The sequence below is a fragment of the Dipodomys ordii genome, unplaced genomic scaffold (genome assembly GCF_000151885.1).
Source record: "Dipodomys ordii isolate 6190 unplaced genomic scaffold, Dord_2.0 Scaffold24, whole genome shotgun sequence".
Classification (NCBI taxonomy): Eukaryota; Metazoa; Chordata; class Mammalia; order Rodentia; family Heteromyidae; genus Dipodomys; species Dipodomys ordii.
In genome coordinates, this window is record NW_012267240.1 from 8,887,073 (window position 1) to 8,906,417 (window position 19,345).

General features: G+C 41.4%; 1 protein-coding gene across 5 annotated transcripts in view; it reads right to left on the bottom strand.

Annotated features, from left to right (window-relative positions):
* Kiaa1217 (KIAA1217 ortholog) overlaps positions 1 to 19,345 on the bottom strand; it is a 267,245-nt gene that overhangs the window by 73,803 nt on the left and 174,097 nt on the right. For 4 of the 5 annotated variants that reach the window (XM_013014761.1, XM_013014762.1, XM_013014759.1 and 1 more), the window contains exons 3-4: positions 16,597 to 16,795; positions 12,295 to 12,388 (exon numbers count right to left, since the gene is read on the bottom strand). In XM_013014761.1, the coding sequence (XP_012870215.1) occupies positions 12,295 to 12,388; positions 16,597 to 16,795 (293 nt within the window). Of the gene's footprint in view, positions 1 to 12,294; positions 12,389 to 16,596; positions 16,796 to 19,345 lie in introns of those variants that run through there. The other variant, XM_013014760.1, reaches the window with a different exon arrangement.

The window sequence follows — 19,345 nt, forward strand, 5'->3', positions numbered from 1 at the left end:
GGGAAATTCTCAGCTTCCAGTGAGACCAAGTAGTGTAAGATGTGAAACCAAGAGTTATAAAGAGTGGGCCTGGGTTTTAATCCTAGTTCTGCTAGCTACAGTGTGACTATGTTATTTAATCTCGCTAGGCCTCAGTTTTCCCATCATAAAATGGGTGCTATACCACCTATCTTATAGGATTATTATGCTGACTGAATAATTGATAGATGTTTGTCATTAAGATCACAGAAGGCAACAACGGCTCCTTTATGATTGACTCATTTGTAAACTGTGCTAATAGCATGTGCATGACTACGGATATACATGCCCCTTTAAAAGAAAGCCATTGACCACATTAAATCCCTTGAAGAGAAATAAATGCCAAATGTTGTGATGGAAATACTGTAAGAGCAAGAGAAAACAGTTATCTTAAGTAAATAGGACTTTTGTCAAAGACCTTTCCTGATAGTTAATAAATGTGAGGGCAACACAGACTTAAATCTGTTATTTAACAATCAGAGGAGTTTTCAATGTTATTTCCAACACAAGACAAGAGAGCGATTTTCATTTAAAAACAGAAACTGGTGTTCACCAAGAAAAACAACATCAAATAATTTTCCCCTGAAGGTTAATAAGACGCACACCAATTTTCCTCCCTGTTCACACCAGGCTTCAAATCTCCATTTGTCTCAGACACTGACATGTCAACATCTTCATGAAAACACAGAAAACTGGCACGAATGATGTAAATGAAGGAGCCAGGTGCAAGCAAATGACAATGATATTTCCAATCCTTTCCTAAATTATAAAGTTGAATGGAAACAGGATCACAGATTTGGAGATAGGAGGCAGCCCAGCGGTAATTGAAGTGGATCTTTCCAAACAGACTAATGCCCCTGGCAAAGCTTTCCCCGTAAGCTGTATGTAAGAATTCCACATAAAAACCTCTAACTGTAACTCTATATTGAATCGAATACAGAAGACCAAACTGTAAAGGTGGCAGAGCATGACAAAAGCATTTCTGAAGATAGCACCTTGTTAGAAAGACAGGGCTTACCTTTCATCTTCTGAGAGCCTTTTTTTTCTAGAAGAAACTTTCTAGCTTTGTAGAGCTCTGGAAGCCACACATCTCCCGAATGCTTCCAACCCTGCTTGTCTTCACCGCGGCTACAGGCAAGCCTTCGTTTTTTTCTCCCACAAGGAAGCTTTTAGTCAAAATATGTGGTTTAAAGGAACAGAATTCACCCTTGTTAAAACTATTTCATGGACATTTAGGGGGTTTTGTTTCTACTGTATAAAGTTAAATCTGAATAGGAAGGCATTTTTCTCCCCCTGTCCAGGAAACCGGCATGACTAAAACCAACGCTGAGCTAACGAGAAATGTTTCTTCCATGTGTTCTGTCGGGCAGAAACTGCAAGCCCTGTCAAGGAAACACGTGATGTTTATAAATACAATATGGCTCATGTTGTCATAACCTCTCAATGACAAAAAAAAAAGTGCAAAGAAAAGCAAGCAGCCACACAGTAGGGAAAAAAAAAGAGATTAGTATCACTTGAATATTGCATACCTGATGTGCATACATTACTTTCTCCTGCCTTAAAAAATAAGACTTTATAATGGGAGCAGTGGGGGAAAAGGGGAAGAATGTACCTAGTTAATCACACAGTAAGAGTAATTCCTGATCAGCTGCAACAGAATTGTGCTTTTGCCTGCCAGAAAGGCACAAGAGAACAGGACATCATTAAGCATATCACACTGAGATCTACAGTGTTAATCGAAGCAAATAATAGAAGGACAGCATCCCACAGCCAGCCTGCAACTGATGTGGGAAATGACAGATGTCTGTATCATCATTATTGATTATTGGCTTTTTTGACCTACCAGGCTGTTAGGTCTGGGAGTGGAGAGCACCACAACTATCTTGTTAACTATAATGGCTTCTAAGTCTGGCACCAGGGAATAGACCAGAGGACAGACTCAGCTCACAATGGCTCAGGGTGGGATGGGAGGGGTGGGGGTGGGTGGGTGGTGGTGGAGGTGGTGGAGAGAATCAGTGGCATTTATACAAATAATGGAGGAGTAGATTTGTCTGTTGTAAAATCATCATTTATATGTTTATAAATTTGGAGGTATTTGAAATATCGGTTACCAACTCTAGTCTAAAAGTAAGATTTGTCCGAGTGAGTTATACATCCTGATGTCTTATTTAATCTTACTGTCAAGTGCTGGTAGCTCATGCCTATAATCCTAGCTACTCAGGAGCCTGAATATGTGGATCATTGTTCAGAGCTAGTCTGTGAAATTCTTATCCCCAATTAACCAACAAAAAGCCAGAAGTAGAGCTATAGCTCAAGTGGTAAGGCACCAGAACTGTGCAAGAAAAAGCTAAGGGACGGTGCTCAAGGCCCACAGTTCAAGACCTTGTACCAGTACAACAAACAAACAAGTAAGCTTGTTACCTAGAGATTTCACTTACTATTTACTCAAGCGAATCAAACTCATGTGAAACCTATACTTCCTATAACAAGGGCAAAGAAGTGAGAATTTGTGACAGTCACAGATTTTAACCTGACAAACAGGACTCTTCTTTATTATTGTTGTCATCTTAAACTTAGAGGATGTTAACTGCTATCAGATTATACTGATGGAAGAGGAATATTGTTAGGATGGGCAGACTCATATCTGTCCTTTGAGTCAGCTATAAACCCCCAATGTTTGTGTTCACAAACCACTGCATTGATCTTTGTAGATGAGGCATGAAAAGAGAGTCTGACAGAGAGGTGTGACGTAAGGACCACTTTCCATCCATCCAGATATTGAGCGTCATGGAGACCTGGCCTCTTGGGAGTTTAGAAAGAAACTCAAGATGTAGGCATGGGTAACTACAATATAGGCAGGAAAGAGAAGCATGCTAAGAGATAAAGGAAGGGAGGGAAGGGCTGTGGAAGTTCCAAGCAGGGACTGAGGTGAGGTCTGGAGACAAGAGGAGGGATAGGAGGAAGGTTCAATGGAGATGGAGGAAAAAGGTGGCATATGGGCTTGAGGAGATGACCCAGGGAAAGTGATGATGGAGACAGAAATGGGAAATGACAGCAGTGACCACAGGGATGACTGGGCAGTCATTTCTAGAGTTCTGGTGGCTTTGAATCAGGCTCACATCCCATTGACCATATGCAGGTGAATCAAGGATGATAAGATGTCCTCTCCAATGATGTGCCTGTGAAAATCCATTGAGAGGAAATACAGTCAAAATGCTCAGTGACATGCCTGGATCAAAGTAAGCACGTAATGAGTTTAGTCATGAATCACAGAAGTGAAGGGAACACAATGGCCAATCAAAGACTGTGAGAATGTGGCCTGTGAAATGTTCATCTTTATGGGACTCTCTTGTCTTCCATTTCTTTCTTGGGGGGGGTCCGCTTGTGGCCTGGGCACTGTCCCTCAGCTCTTTAGCTCAAGGATAGCGCTCTACCACTTGAGTCACAGCGCCACTTCTGGCTTTTTTTTCCCTGCTTATGTGGTGCTGAGGAATCAAAACCAGGGCCTCATGCATGCAAAGCAAGCACTCTACCACTGAGCCACCTTCCCAGCCCCTTGTCTTCCATTTCTATGGAAGAACACTGCCCCATGAAAGAACTCAGTTCTGTATCCTCCCTTGACACATGTATTAAATAGACTTGTATATCTCCTCCTTCCTTCCCTCCCTCCCTCCCTCCCTCCCTCCCTCCCTCCCATCCTTCCACCCTTCTTCCCTTCCTTTTTTTCTCCCCACCCCAGTATAGTCACTAAAGAACAGAATGGAACAAATAAAATATAACAAGATGCCATGAAATAGATACACTAGGTGTTGAGAAACAAAGCAAGTATTATTGAAAGGATACTTTGTGTCTTTAAATCTTACCAAGGAATTTCAATACTTGCAAAAGTGAAATGGAAATATTCAAGCGAAGTGACTGTGTGCTGCACACAAAGAGCCAGGTTGAAGTGGGCCCAGATCGTACATCCAGGACAAAGAACTCAGCTCTTCTACCTGATACCTGTTAGCTTGGGAGATCCCGCATCTATAGCCTCAGTTTTACCATGTGTGAAAATGGAGTCAGCACCCCTACTGTACAGTGTTGGCTAATTTAAATAATATGTAAAATACTTGAACATATTACCTTCACAGCAGACATGAAAAGGTTTATTATTTTATATTAAGAACAACAAGGGTATAGGTATAGAATGAATGCTACTTATAACCTGACAGATTCTGTAAAGACATTAATAGAGTTCCCATTGAAGTGTTACAATTCCCTCTCTCTCTCTCTCTCTCTCTCTATATATATATATATATATATATATAAATATATATATAAAGTCAACTAGCTGGAATGTGCAAGAAGAGGAAGAAGGAAGTAGAGCACTAACAAAGAGAGGCCAGGAACAAAGCCAACGCACAAAATACACTTCACAAATGCCTGCACCCCTTGCTGTGGGTGGCCCACAGATTTAATTCTAAGCTTTAGAGTAGTAACACAAAGAGGGAAAATGATCACTTATGACATTCAAAGTGTCCATAGGATTAAAAATAAACCAGGAGAAGCACAACTATTTCTGGGGATGAGAACAGAAGGATATTTTTATGGTGGTCTTCATAAATGACAGAAAATGGGTATTAAACATTTGTAGTGCAGTCCAGATAGTACTGTGTCTGACCAGTGTTTACATTCAGCATCAGTTATGATGCTCCATTTTTTCAGAGGGGAACAAAGATGGCCAGGGCCTCTAAGGAACTTACAGGACCATAGACAAGATACAGGCATAACTTAAAATATTACAGCTCAGGACTGGGAAGGTGGCTCAGTGGTAGAGTACTTGCCTCACATGCATGAGGCCCTGGGTTCCATTCCTCATCACCACATAAGCAGAAAAAAAGCTGGAAGTGGTGCTGTAGCTCAAGTGGTAGGGGGCTAGTCTTGAGCTGAAGAGCTGAGGGACAGCGCCCAGGCCCAGAGTTCAGCCCCCATGACCAACAAAAAAAATATTTGAAAAAAAAATTACAGCTCAGGCTGGGAAGGTGGCTCAGTGGTAGAGCGCTTGCCTTGCATGCATGAGGCCCTGGGTTCCATTCCCCAGCACCACATAAGCAAAAAGAAAAAAAAAAGCCGGAAGTGGTACTGTGGCTCAAGTGGTAGAGCGCTAGCCTTGAGCTGAAGAGCTGAGGGACAGCGCCCAGGCCCAGAGTTCAGGCGCCACGACCGGACCAAAAAAAATAAATAAATTACAGCTCAGAGACAGTGTGCAACATGCTTCCAAGAGGGAAGATCCATTCTGACACAGCATTCAGGAACACTTTGGAAAGTAAGCAGTCTTTTATTTTAGTCTCTAAAAGCAAATTTTTTTTCTTTTTTTTTTTTTTTGTGCTGGTTTGGGGTTTGAACTCAGGGCCTTGACTCTGTTCCTGAGCTTTAGTGCTCTATCTATCACTTGAGCCACATTTCTAGCCTTTTGGTGGTTAATTGGAATTAAAGAGTCTCATAGACTTTTCTGCCTGGACTGGCTTTGAACTGTAATCCTCAGATCACAGCCTCTTGAGTAGCTAAAATTACAGATGTGAGCCACTGGAACCCAGTTAAGTTTTAATTTTTTTAAACCTATGTTGTTTTCCTTTGGCAGGTATCAGGGTTTGAACTTAGGGCCTTGAGCTGGCTCACCTTGCTTGCCCACGGCTGATATAACTTCTACCTGAGCCACACCTCTCGCCTGGCCTTTTGCTCATTGTTTTGGAGATGGAATCCCATAACTTTCGGCTTAGGCTTGTTGTAAACCAAGCCTGAATAGCTACTAGGATTATAGGTGTAAGACACTGATGTCTGGCAATTAAAACACACACACATACACACAGACACAGACACAGACACAGGCAGATAGACAGACAGACAGACACACACACACACCCACACCACACCCAAAAAAACCATCTTCCTTTGAAAACTTTCAAAATGTAGAGAAGATAATGTAATGAATTTCCATCAAACAGCTTTGACATTTTTCAGAATTTTACCAATTTTGTTTCATCTGCTTTTATTATTTCATCTGTCTCTCTCTCTTCTTTTCTTTCTTCTCTTGGAACATTTTAAAGCAAATCTCATTTGATATCTAATTTAACCTGTACATAACTTTCTTCTTTCTTTTTTGGCGCAGATCCTGGGGCCTGATCCTAGGGCCTGGGCACTGTCCCTGAACATTTTTGTTCAAGGCTAGTGCTCAAGCACTCAAGCTACAGCTCTTCTTCTAACTTTTTGGTGGATAATTGGAGAGAACAGTTTCATGGGCTTTCCTGCCTGGGCTAGTTTCAAACCTCAATCTAAAGATCTCAGCCTCCTGAGTAGCTAGGATCACAGGCATAAGCCTAGCACCTAGCTGGTGTGTTTCATTAAAAAAAAACAAAACTTAACCATTTACCTATTATTATACTAAATGGAATTACCAGCTATCCTCCAGGGTCTTCTGATTTCTAACATAAGTTGACATTTCCTGAATACTTTTAGAGCTGTCTTTTGTAGTCGATTTGTTACGTAGGACCTGGCTGGCATTTGGTGCTTACAGTAAAGCCTGAGACCTTTGCCCTCCTGGCCACTCTTTTATTCTACTTCCAGTTCGTTGAAGGAATCAGATGACTATCTGGTAGTATGTTAGATAAACACAATTTTGAAAGGTAGTGGATGAGTCAATTTCACGTTGCTGTAACAAAATGCTGGAATGTTTGGGGCTCACAATTCTTGTGGCCAGAAAGTCTAGACTACTTGGTACCAGTGTCTGGAGAGGGACAGGCTGTTACACCATGGTAGAGAAGCAAAAAACAAAACAAAACCAAAACAAAGACAAGCATATGAAATGGACTTGCTTTCCAATGACCTACAATTGTTAAGAACCAACCCAATCCAGAAGAGCAGTATTAGTCCTTTCCAAGGGAAGTGGCCTCATGACCCAATCACCTTTCACCTCTTAAAGACCCATCACCTCTCACCACCATTATTACATTGGGAAGCAAACTTCTAGCATATGAGTCTTCAGGGAACATGGGAACAGGAAAAAATTGAAGTGGCAAGGAAGGATAAGAGACAGCTTGAGAAAGAGTTTGTGAATACTATAACTCATGTAGCAGAATCCTAGCACAGAGCCTTGAATCTGGAGCCAAGTTACCTAGGTCCACATAGCAGTTCATGCTATCTCTCTCCCTCTTTTCTTCCCTCTCTCCCTTCCTTCCTCTCTCTCAATCTCTCTCTCTTTCTCTCTCTCTCATTGCTTAACATAAATATGAGTTTCATCAGTTCTAAATATGAGGACTTCTACAAATGTAAATCCCAAAATTTTGTCTTTGAGTGTTAAATAAAATTATCTATGGAAGTGCTCAATGTCCAAATGTCTTAGCTACTGCAAGATTGCTGGTGTACAAGACAACAGAGCGGTCACCATAAGGGACCTGGCAGAGTGACATGAAGCAGCTCTGGTGACTGGTGGAATATTTTGGAGAACAAGAGTCAGCCATTGAGAAGAATCATCAATATCTTAACATTTTAAATCCCAGCTCCCTTACTCCCCCAAACACATATACATCTGAACACATTCACATATTTTCACCAACACCATCACTATACACAGCCCCTTCATCTTTCAAAGGAATCAAGGAGGAGAAAGGCTTGTAGAAAATAAGACAAGTTATGTAGGAAATCCTGGAAGAATATTGCTGTGAAGATCAGGACTTGAAAAGTTCAACATTTGGATCTTGCATTTTATATATGGCAGAACAAGTTATGTCATTTCAAGAACCATTTACACCGACAGAGTAGTAAAATCAGTATTAAGATAAAAGTTACGAGGACCAAGACTCAGATAAAAAAGAACCACAAACAAACAACAATAAATAAAACACCCAAATTCCCCACTAGTAAAAGCTGCCTGACCACAATACAATCACCTGGGTATAAGGGGAAGAGGGACTAGCCATAAGCAAGGCTGGGGTATGCTCGCCTGTGGTATCGGAATGGGAACCCAGGGTTTCTAGAGACCATTGTTCAGCACCCAAAACAAAGCCCAATCAGAAGGCGACTGGCAAGCAGCTATTGGTTCCGGTATTAAGAAAATAATTTAAGATGCAGGGGCACCTTTGGAGAGTGTGCTCTAAATGCAAATCTAGTAGTTGTCTGCGTAAAACAAAAAAACAACAAACCAGCCATAGGAGTGATTTTTATACAAGTGAAAATCATGGGGAACAATAGAGAGACTCAGTAATGATGGCAAGAGAGAACCTTGGGACATAATCGTAATCTCTACGTACATAGGGGGCAAAGAAGTGTCTAAACTATGAAAAAGTGACCAGATTTGGAAAGTAGGAAATTACCAAGTCCCTTTGTGTGCCGTGAAATGGAATGGCTTACTTTGAGTTGTACATAATTTGTGAATTCATGTACATATTTAATGCATGCAAAAAGTCCTGTCTCATAGGGTGAGCTAGGTTCCCTGAGAAGGGAATTGTCAAGACTACTATCTGATGTAAGGATACCAAAAGCAAGTGATTAAATTAGACTAGGGTGAGTGGCATCCAAGTGTATGGAGTCAGGACTTGGGCATGCTCAGTTCCAGTGAAGCATCACAAGTTTCTTTAGCTATAGGAACCTCAAAAATGCTCAACTAGATGCTAAAGAATAACACATGTTTTCCCACCATGCATAAAATTCCATGCACACTCCGAGGCCCATAACCTCAGAGTGAATATTTTAGTCTATCACGCTTCCTGGGGGCACCATTCTATCCCCAAAACATGCCTGTAAATTTCAGATGCACATTCTTAACATTGCTTCTCATTCCAAGGGAAAATAGTAAGTTCACAGCTTAAAGAGAATCTCAGAGGCCACCACAAGAGTCCTTGTACTGCTGGTGTTATATACCTTTCTGTTCCAACTGATGTCATGCACACATTCACTGGTAATGAGTGGGCTGCGGGGATAGCCTCCCAGACTGTCTGGAAGCTGGTGAGTGAAGTCTGATGACATCAGGGGCAGGACCACAGAGATGGATGCATGGAGTGGTTACCATGTAATTCCTTCATGGCCAAGTTCCCATTACACTCACAAGCTGCCCCAAACTTCATCATCATATAGCTTGGTTTAGTCTACAACAATTGATCCTCGCTGTTCCCTTTTCAGCAAATCACCACTAGCAATGAGCTGCAGCCAGAGTGCAATACCAACCTCCCTTCTTTCATGGCAACGCGGACACATGCAGGGAAAGAAGAGAAAGAATTCCAATTTCTAGAGCCAAGAGGTAAGGCTGAAGGAATTCAATGGCTTTAAATTTCAGGAATCTGAATGGGGGCCAAGTTCCAAACTGCAAGTATAATGATGGTAACTAGCTGGCTTGGAAATGCTTCTTATTTCCTCATTTCTAACTAGCTTTCACTGAAACGTAAAAGCTCTTCTGTTGCTTAGATGTTGAACACTTATTGTCCCTTCATTGGGGGACAATAGTTATTTTTTCACACAAACTATTTCCTTTATGAATTAAATCGGAAGTGCTCTGCTGAACTCCATAGCAAAAGGAGCTACATTTTAATAGGCTCTGTGCATATGGTTAATATTTGATGCTCTGGATTCTCCTAGCAGGTCTTTATTTAAGAACCACATGTGCCTAAGAGTTAAAACAGTTGTCCTTCCCCACCACAAGCGAGATTCTAAAAGAATAATAGAGGGAGGCTGGTCTGAGACTGGCTGTACATGATAGAAACAACTCAAGGTAAGACATTATCCAGGTTAAAGGCTAGATATAAAAACAATTTTTAAAAAAGCAAAAACAAGACATATGAATATAACAAAGGAAGAACAAACCAGCCATGCTAGGCAAAGGGGCTCGTAACATTCACCCATGCTTTATGACTGGTATAATCCTCTGTCTTCATGTGGCTCTGGTTTACATTTAAAATGGAACTAGCTAAAATCAAACCTCAAAATCCTAGGTTTTCTAAAGTAGTTACATGGCCTTTGGTTCTAATCACATACCACTTTAGACATAAAAAAGCAGATGAGGAGGGAAGAGACCTTTTCCTCCCTCACTGTTGGCTCTGCTTCCACTAGACCATGTCTTCCATTCGAATCCAGAATTATACAAAACTTCCCCTGGCACATTTGTCCCGTTATACCTCCTGGCCTCTTTCTTGGTTCCAAACTCACATACTCTATGTGGAAGGTAGTGCTGTGGTTTCCAAACACACATGCATCCTAATGCCATGAACCCACTAAGATGTTATGTGGGAGAGGGAGATTAGGCTTGCTAATCTTAAAACAGGAAAAGTATTTTTTTTTCCCCTGGAGTATTGAAGAGGCCCACTGTAATCCTAAGTGACTTGAAAGTAGACAGCATTACTTGGGAGGTGGAGACTGCAGGGGAGTCAAGGTTCAAGGTCAGCCAGGGCAAAAAAGAAGTTCTTGAGATTCCATCTCAACCAGTGGCTGGGAGCAGTGTGTGCACCTATCATCGCTAGCAACACAGGGAAGCCTAAATAGGAGGCTTGTCTCCCAGGCTTGGCGCAGGCATACAGGGTGATCTTGCCCCCAAAATAAACAATGCAAAACAAGGACTGAAGGCATGGGTCAAGCAGTAGAGTATTTGCCTGGCAAGCATTAGGCCTAGAATTTACTCCCCGGCGTGGAGAAACAAAACAGGACACCCAAAAGATATCAGATGGTTAGAAACATAACAAAGAGGAGGGATGTTATTTTACTAGGTCTGAAGATGGAAGAAAGGGATTGCAAATCAAAGTGGTAATTTCTGGGTGATCTAGAAATATTTAGGAGAAATAGATTCTTTCCAGAGCCTTCAGAAAAAGACAGCTCTGCTGATCAGTGAAATCCTATCATTCCACACATCCTGAACTATAAGATTGTACATTTATGGTATTATGTGTGTATATGTGAATGCGTGCTCATGCAAATATATGCACGGGAACATGTAGCGGTCTTGGGCTTGAACTCAGGGCCTGAGCCCTGTCTATCCCTGAGCTTCTTTGCTGAAGGCTAGCACTCTACCAAAAAATTAAGCCATGGAGATGAGTCTCATGGGCTTTCCTGCCTGAGCTGGCTTTGGAACCTCAATCTTCAGATCTCAACCTCCTGAGTAGCTAGGATTACAAGCAAGGGTCATGGGCACCCGGCAAATTTATGGTGTTTTAAGAAATAAATTTGTCATAATTTGTTATAGCAGCAAAACAAAAACAAAAACAAAAACATCTAATGTACACTATCAGGAAAGAAAGGAACTTAGGAATGATATTACTACTCTAGGACAGTAGATGCCTACCTACCTAGGCATACTAGGAAAACCCATTCATTATTTTTGTTAAACTCTAGTATCCAACAGAGGGCTAATAAAGCAGCCTCTTTCCCCCTCCGTCCCCCACTCTGATCAGTATACACCCAAGAAATTAGTCTTTTATTTTCCCATCCCATTTTTACTTCAGAAAAGCATATCATTGTTGTCTGAAATGCAATTCCTTTCTAGTAGATTTGCATTAGTGAGATCTTAAAATCCACTGAAAGTTTCCCCGTGCTTTTCCTCCAAAACTTCTGCTAGCACTGTGAATGTTTATCTCATCTCCTGATATGACCCAAACCTAGAGAATTTTACCACCCAAATTCTACAGGTATTCACCCTCTGCCCTCAGCATAGATCAGGGAAAATGTGATAACCTATAATATACTACAGCCAAAATTAAGCCTCAATCAGAAGGTGACTGATTACATGAATACACTAGGCTAGAGAAAAATGTAAGAGCATGCAACGATTTCCCATGAAATTTGTTTATTCTTGTTAATTCTGTTTCCATCAGGCAAAAAAAAAAAATGCAGGAGAGCCTCTGAGTAAGTCAATGCACCTTTCTATGAGAAGATTTTCGCGGTGTTTTTGGAGTGAGGCTCTGTCTGCCTAAGCCCCAGGCTTACAGTGCGAGGGTGAAACCCAGTTATAGAGTGCTCACCTAGCACATGGGGGAGGGGACATATTCCCCCTAGCACTATCAAAGAAATGAATAATGAAAAATAAACTCTCTGCTTAGACATGAATTAGGTTGTATTCATTTCCATTCAAATCCCTTTGCCCCAACGACCAGGAAGCCGTATTGTTCTACCAAATAATAAACCATGAGCCAAGACAAATGGTTAAGAACCCCTGGCAAATCTGGTAGAGGGGTATGATTATACATTTGAAGTGGGGCAAGAAGCCAGGAGAGCTTGACCAGACGAATGAAGTTAACAATTCAACAGCAATGCTTGACTTACCCTCATGTCTCCATTCACCGTTTGTGGCATGTGATTAAAGGCATGCGAAGGGTCCTTATTGTACACCTTGAGGAGTGATCTGTCTTGGATGTTCCTAAAATCAAAAACATCAATAACTATGGCAGATGAGAGGAGCCTCATTTGGCTCATTTCTTCAACTGATCTGAAAGGATCAGGTAGAAGCATGAACAGACAGTTTGCTGGTTGTCTACCACAAGCCAGACAAAAAGGTCTTTCACCATAAAACTGGCAGATATAAATGAAGGGGAAAAGGAGCAAAATGGCTTTAGCTTTGCTTTTCTTATCTGGTTCCTGGGGAAGGCATAATTTTTTCAAGGTAGTTATGCACTCATAAAGGTCAGGTGAAAAGAAATGTCTTTCAAGCTGCTTATGGTGGAAAACTAACATTTTCAAAAGCAATAAAGCTCCAATAGGTTCATTCAAAGAGAATTGGTTAATATTTAAATATTTGACTTACTTTGCCCAAACCTGGTTTGCTCCTTATCTAATGAATACACACCCAAAATTTCTTTTTTTTTATCCTTTCAAACTTGTTTGGCAAAGGAAACAATACATATACAGTCTAGAAAAGGAAAAGTACAACAGAGATCAAAACTACTATCTTCACAGTGCCTTTATTTTCTTGCACAGTGGGTTTTTAAAGACACTTCACTATGTACAAACTGAATTACAGGACAAAAGGAAAAGCAGCAAATTCTTTTCTCCTTTAGATCCAAGCTTAGAGAGCTGAAGAGAAAGGACAGAAGTCCTGCATCTCGCTCAAAGCCTACCTTAAAATTATTTAAGAGTGCCAGAATGTCCACGAAGTCCTGGAACCTCCACGGGCCACTCTGAAGGGTCAACCAAGGCTCATCCAGCCTTGTCTACACTGATTCCTCCCACTGCCAGCGGGGCAAGCTGGGAGGATTGTGGGTAGAAAGGCAAAACCCCTTTTTCCAGGTACAGCCACACACTGAGTGGGCTCCTCACAATCACTGAGCTTACCAGGGGCTGTTTTTGCTTAAAATGAAGTGGAAGATTCTTGAGCTAGTCTGGTGTGTCTCCCCTTTAAATATCTGCCAGTCGTTTCTTTGAAGCAATGACTAGTCCCAGCTTGCATGGGTGCTCTACGCTTGAAGTCGCTCATTAGAAGTCTGCTTGAGGGGAGCCCATAGTCTTTGCTATTAAAAGGGGCTGAGCCAAAAGGGGAGGGGGGAGTCCAGGACTGAAGACCTGGGGACTAAAGGAGTGATCCTTTTGGTAGCCTAAGTCATGGTGACAACTTAAAGACCCTGGAAACTTCCCTTAAGCCATGGAAAGGCCTTACTGTGATCATAAAGGTATTTAAAGTGCATGAGCTTGGTTTATGATTAATTTAGAAACATGTTTGTCAGAAAGGGACCACATCTCACATTTAGCATAGCAACGTTTGCAACATAGTATTCTGCCCTGAATTCTTTGCATCATTTCCCGAAAGAAAAGATGCAGAGTCCGATGCAAAGATGGAATAGACCAATGGCTAGTAAACAGGCTGAAGGATGTGAAACTTGTCTCTGAAGTTAAAAGATTAAGGGCATTGTCTTCAGAAAAACCAACACAGTACTTTTTTTGTCTTATATAATGCTCTTAAAATTTCTTCCACCATTCAAATAAAATATAATTTAAGCATCTTATCCATTTGAAAAAAAGAGAGATTTTTAGACACAGATATATATGTGATTATTTAGCTTGTAAATGTTACACTTATCACCCAAGCAAAACTATTTTCTCAATTTTTAGGTGAATTTTTTCGTATGTTAAAAAATAGAAAAGTTACACTCAAATTTATACATCAATCATTTTTTTTACATAATAATTTTACATGAGTTTTTTTTTTTTCTCTCAGTCATGGGGCTTGAACTCAGTGGCTGGGCACTGTCCCTGACTTCTTCTGCTTAAGGTTAGCACTCTACCACTTTAAGCCACAGTTCCCCTTCTGGTTTTTTGAGTGGCTAATTGGGGAAAAGAGCCTCACAGAAACTTTTCTGCTTGGGCTGGCTTCGAAACATGATCCTCAGATCTTAGCCTCCTGAGTAGCTAGGATTATAGGCTCTTCATGAGATATTTTTTAAAGAGTCAGGCCTGACACTAGAAAGATCATGTCTATAATCCTAGTTATTCAGGAGGCTGAGATCTAAATATTGAAGTTAGAAGCCAGCCAGGACGGGAGAGCCTATGAGACTGTTATCTCCACTTAACTACTAACAAGCTGGAAGTGGAGCTTGTGGAAGAGTGCTAATCTAGAGCAAAAAGGTTCAGGGATAGCACCCAGGCCTTGAGTTCAAGAACCAGGACCAGTGCATGGAGGTACCTGTGTATATACACACGAGTGCACACTTACATACATACATACATATACACACACACACACACACACAAAGTCAGAACTATCACAATATCACTAAGATTATTATTTTTGCAGCTATGCCATATAAACATAACTGAGAATCCTTTGTGTTTAAAGCAGTTTCCTTCTCTAAATAGACAGGATTGCTGCTTCTATCAATTTATTTCTATCAGTGGATTTCCATTGGCCTTTTTCCTCTTTGCTCTCCTCCTATCTCTCTGTGGTTACTTCTGACTTTCCCAAGGGATACAATAGGGAAGTCAAATGATATCCCTTCCGAGGCTTGGGAAAGGCTCTGGTAACATAAAAATCTTTGCATGGGCTCCAGGATAGACATGGAGGTCAACTGTTCCCAAACTTCCTTCTCAGCCTTGCTCCCCACAATCAAGAGCCATTTCACTCAGTTCCATGCTTATTTATTATTCCTGTGTCTCTCCATTCCTCTAACTGTAAATGCAAAAATATAAAATGACTGAGAAATGGCATAACCGTATAAAAAGATTACATGGGATTATCGTATTGCAAACATACTCTTCAAATATAAAGTGGTTGTTTCAGTTCATGCTGAGGAAATTCAAAAAACTTGGTGACAGCATGGTTAATAATTCATTTCAAAAACAAGTATCCATTTTCTGGTGCTCATGAATATTTAAACCTATGTTTAAAAGGCAAGAAGGTTGTACAACAGATGTAGCACCCATACCTGAGGGCGAGTGTCAAACTCTGAAAGCTCTAAATTGCTCAGACTCCTTGGCACATGTCGCCATGTGTCACCCGTCATCATTGTTGGATAGTTATCTGTTTCCATTCATTATGCTCTAGAGGCATATATATTTTTTAATGGAATTCATTGTTTCCATAATATGAAGAAATAGGAGAATTTGCAACCTTCCACAGGTCAGGGATCCTGAAAACTCACATTCTACCCTACTGTGAGTCAGACTAAGAATGGAGACCACCAGGACTGAGGCTGGGCTTGGCTCTTAATTGGCCTTGTGCCCTTGACTCAGACTCTTGACTTTGATCCATCCAAGTTTCTGGTTCCATAAAACGAAAGGATTGGGTGAGTCACTAAATAATCTTTCTTGAGTGTTCAAAGATTTAGAGGCTAGACTAGTCATTGCTTGTTTGTATTATCTGGCTGGAATAATCGAATGGGTCCCTTCTGGATTATAGACAATGCCACTGCAGTCCCTGATGGTCTTTGTTCCTCTATGTTTGTAATCACTTGAGTCCATTTAGCCCAGTTTGGTTTGGTTTTTTCCTTTAGTTTAGTGTTAGAGTGCATTCACATTGCAGTCCTGGAGGGAACACTTCCCTGGCAGGTGAGACCCTTGAGTATTAGACAACTCCTTTAAGAAACAAATAGGAAGGATGCTTCTGAACATTTTTTCCTTGTGGGCCATAATATATAAAGTCATTGTCTTTATTCCATTATGGTGTAAATAAGGCCAAAGTAGGATAAATTACCTAAAACATCTACAGGCTCTGGCTTAGAGCAAAAGAGCACTTGAGAGAGGCTGTTTTCAACTCTCACCTAGTCTTTCCATCACCTCCCCAGGCTTTGGTTCCTTAACTTGTAGACAAAATGGTAGGCAGGATCCTTCTTAAAGTTCTTCACAGATATTTGTCCTCATCTCTGCAAAATGACACCTTATAACCAAGCTGCAGAAAGCCAGATAGTGAATCTGTACTTGGAAGAGAGTTCTGCTAATGATTATGGTTGTGCTTTCTTCCCTGGGAAGAAGAGAAATCAGGGCTCTGAGGGACCAAACTCCAGCATTCCAATGTGTTGGCTCCAAACTCTCAAAATGGTAGAGAAATCTATGGTAGAAAAATCCTAAACAAGCAACAAACAACTCTTAAATGCAAGACGTAGACCCAAACCCAAGCCAAACAAAAAAGAAACTACTCACCTGACATCATTTAACTCATAATAAACATTTCTGCTTTCATCTTTGATGTAAATGGCCACACTAGGCGACTCCAGCATTTTCATGGTGAGCTGCTGTGGGAAGGCACTTACAAAGAGAGCACGGATCGTGTCTGCGCTTGTGATTTCATTTGGCATCCTGAGCTGCTTTGTTTCATCTCCATACTGAAGATAGAGAACCCCTGCCGAGGAAAGAAAGGGATAGAGTTATCAGCTGTTGATCCAGACTCACAGGATGTGCAGTAGAAGGAGGAGGCCATTTCTAGCCTTCTGCACTGGTACACACTTGGGATTAGCTTGAAACACCTGCAACAAGGGACAGATGTTTGAATTTTCCAAAGAATGCATAGTCTGATGATCACCTAAGTAATCACTTTTGTTGTCTGGAGTCCAGGCAGGTGTTAAAGAGGCTAATTTTCTGCTGTGTTAAACTCCAAACAAGGAAGAGCAGCACAAGGCAAGAGGCAACATTTAATGGGCTTGGAAGGTATACTTTAGCATTCTGAATCCATGGAGTGTTTTTCCCCTGTCTTTCATTAACTGGGACCTAGCCATTACAGCAATAGGTACATGTGTAGAGCTTAAGTCTTTGTAGTCCACTTAGAAACATTTTAAGTGGAAATACCATCTTAGCTCCATGGTTTTAATATGCAACTGTTGAATGGTTTATACCATATTAAACTCTCTGTAAGAAGAATCTGACATAACTTTTTACAAAGAACATGGAAAAACACAAGCATCAAAACACATAATGTGAGTTTTAAGGCCAGACCTGGGACTTGAACTCAGGGCCTTCTTGCTGTCCCTCAGATTTTTTTGCTCAAGATTAGCACTCTACCACTTGAGCTACAGCTCCACTTCTGGCTTTTTTGGGGGGGAGGGGAGGTAGTTAATTGGGGATAAGAGTCTCATGGATTTTACTGCTGAGGCTAGCTTCAAACCACAATCTTCAGATCTCAGCCTCCTGAGTTGCTAGGATTACAGGCATGAGCCACCATGCCCAGCTCATATTTCTTCGTGTTTCAGGCCCCTGTAAAGTGTAGTCCTTTCCCACCCACACCAAGTCTGAGTTTGGCCAAGAAGCCCATTCTGGACATTGAGATGTTAGCAAATGTGATGAAGATGCAGGCATGCATGCTGGAACAAGACAAGACTTGGGATGTCCCCTCACAGAGCTCAAGTTTCGGGAGTCCAACCTAGGCATCTGGGGAGGCCACCTGGAGAACGACCTGAATATACTGAATATCCTCCATCCCATCCTAAGGCCAGGACTACTGGATGAATATCTTTGGAATGGTCGTCTAAGGCCAGATGAGCTACTACAGCAGATACCACATAGACCTGAACGTTAAGCTTCTCTGAGTACTGCTTCCTGCTTGCACATAGTATACAAATAATTCGATGATTGTAAGTCACTGAGTTTCTGGTCACTTGTTCCTTGGAAAAGATAGATTTGGCTAACAAAGATCAGGAAAAACAGAGGTGTTTTCTGAAAAAAACTGCACCGCTTCTAGCCTTTTCTATTTATGTGGTGCTGAGGAATCGAACCCAGGGCCTCATGCATGCAAGGCAAGTGCTCTACCACTGAGCCACCTTCCCAGCCCCCGTAGGAATTTTTTAAAATGTGCTTTTAAAATGTGTTGTCCTTCACACATACAGGATATCTGTTAAGTAGTAAACCATGAATAAATATTTGTTCAGCGCATGAATAAGTCATTTGTTCAGGTAACATACTGGTAGTGTGTGTGTGTGTGTGTGTGTGTGTGTGTGTGTGTGTGTGTGTTAAGAGGTGTCTATCTAAGCTCTAAGCATTTTCTAGAAGATATAAATGCACAAGTAGCCTGGCCTTTGATTAGCTTATTTGTTGTAGAATGGCTCCTTCCTTGACCAGTACCCAAGTCTCAAATCAAGCCTCAGAAGTTCGATTTCCTATTTCAGTTATGATCTACAGCTTCCTTAGGCAGAGAAATTTCCAGAAGGTCCATGTGGTTACATGCTTCTCAGAGTCAGAGAAAAATCTTTCAGGCCTGTTGGATCAGAGATTGTGCAATGTTTTGCCTCAAATGAGAGGCGTGGTGACTGTCCTGGGGGATTGTAAATGTCATACCCAAAGGCCAAAACCATTCTGGGTCTGGGCTCCAACCGTGCTCAGGGTGTGACCGCTGCACAAGAGCCACTTATGGCCTCGTTCCAGTTCAATATCATACCCTCGCTCCCTCAAGGGCCTGGTTTTCATCCCCACATCTGTGTTCTGTGCGTGCATGTGCTTGAAATAGAATTTGTAGGCTCTTGAGTGAAAAAAAGAATTGGGTCTAAACTCCGGTTCCCTCAGGTCTGGGTGGTGTGGCTGCCAGCTAGGGGCACAAGTCGGGTTGCAGATTGTGAGGCTCTGAGGGGACGGCAAAGGGGCCTTTTCAAACAGAGGAGAGCAGCCTTTGATCTTTGATTCTGGAAAGGTATTTAGAAATGCTTCAACTTGGAAGGCATTCTCTTACAGATGATGGCATTTTATTGGCATGGAGGTAAACTGAATCCACATAGTTTTAGAGATTCTGCAAGTAAGGCATCCATTCCCACACCCCAAGTAAGTGTGGCTGGCTGTAGGTTTTCAGAAGATGTCTGAAGGGTTTCCATTTTATTTATGAAAAGAACTGTGAAACCTGTTTTCAGGAAATCTGTGAAGTGTCAGATGCAGAGTGTGTATTTCATTCATGTATAGCATGAAAATGTTT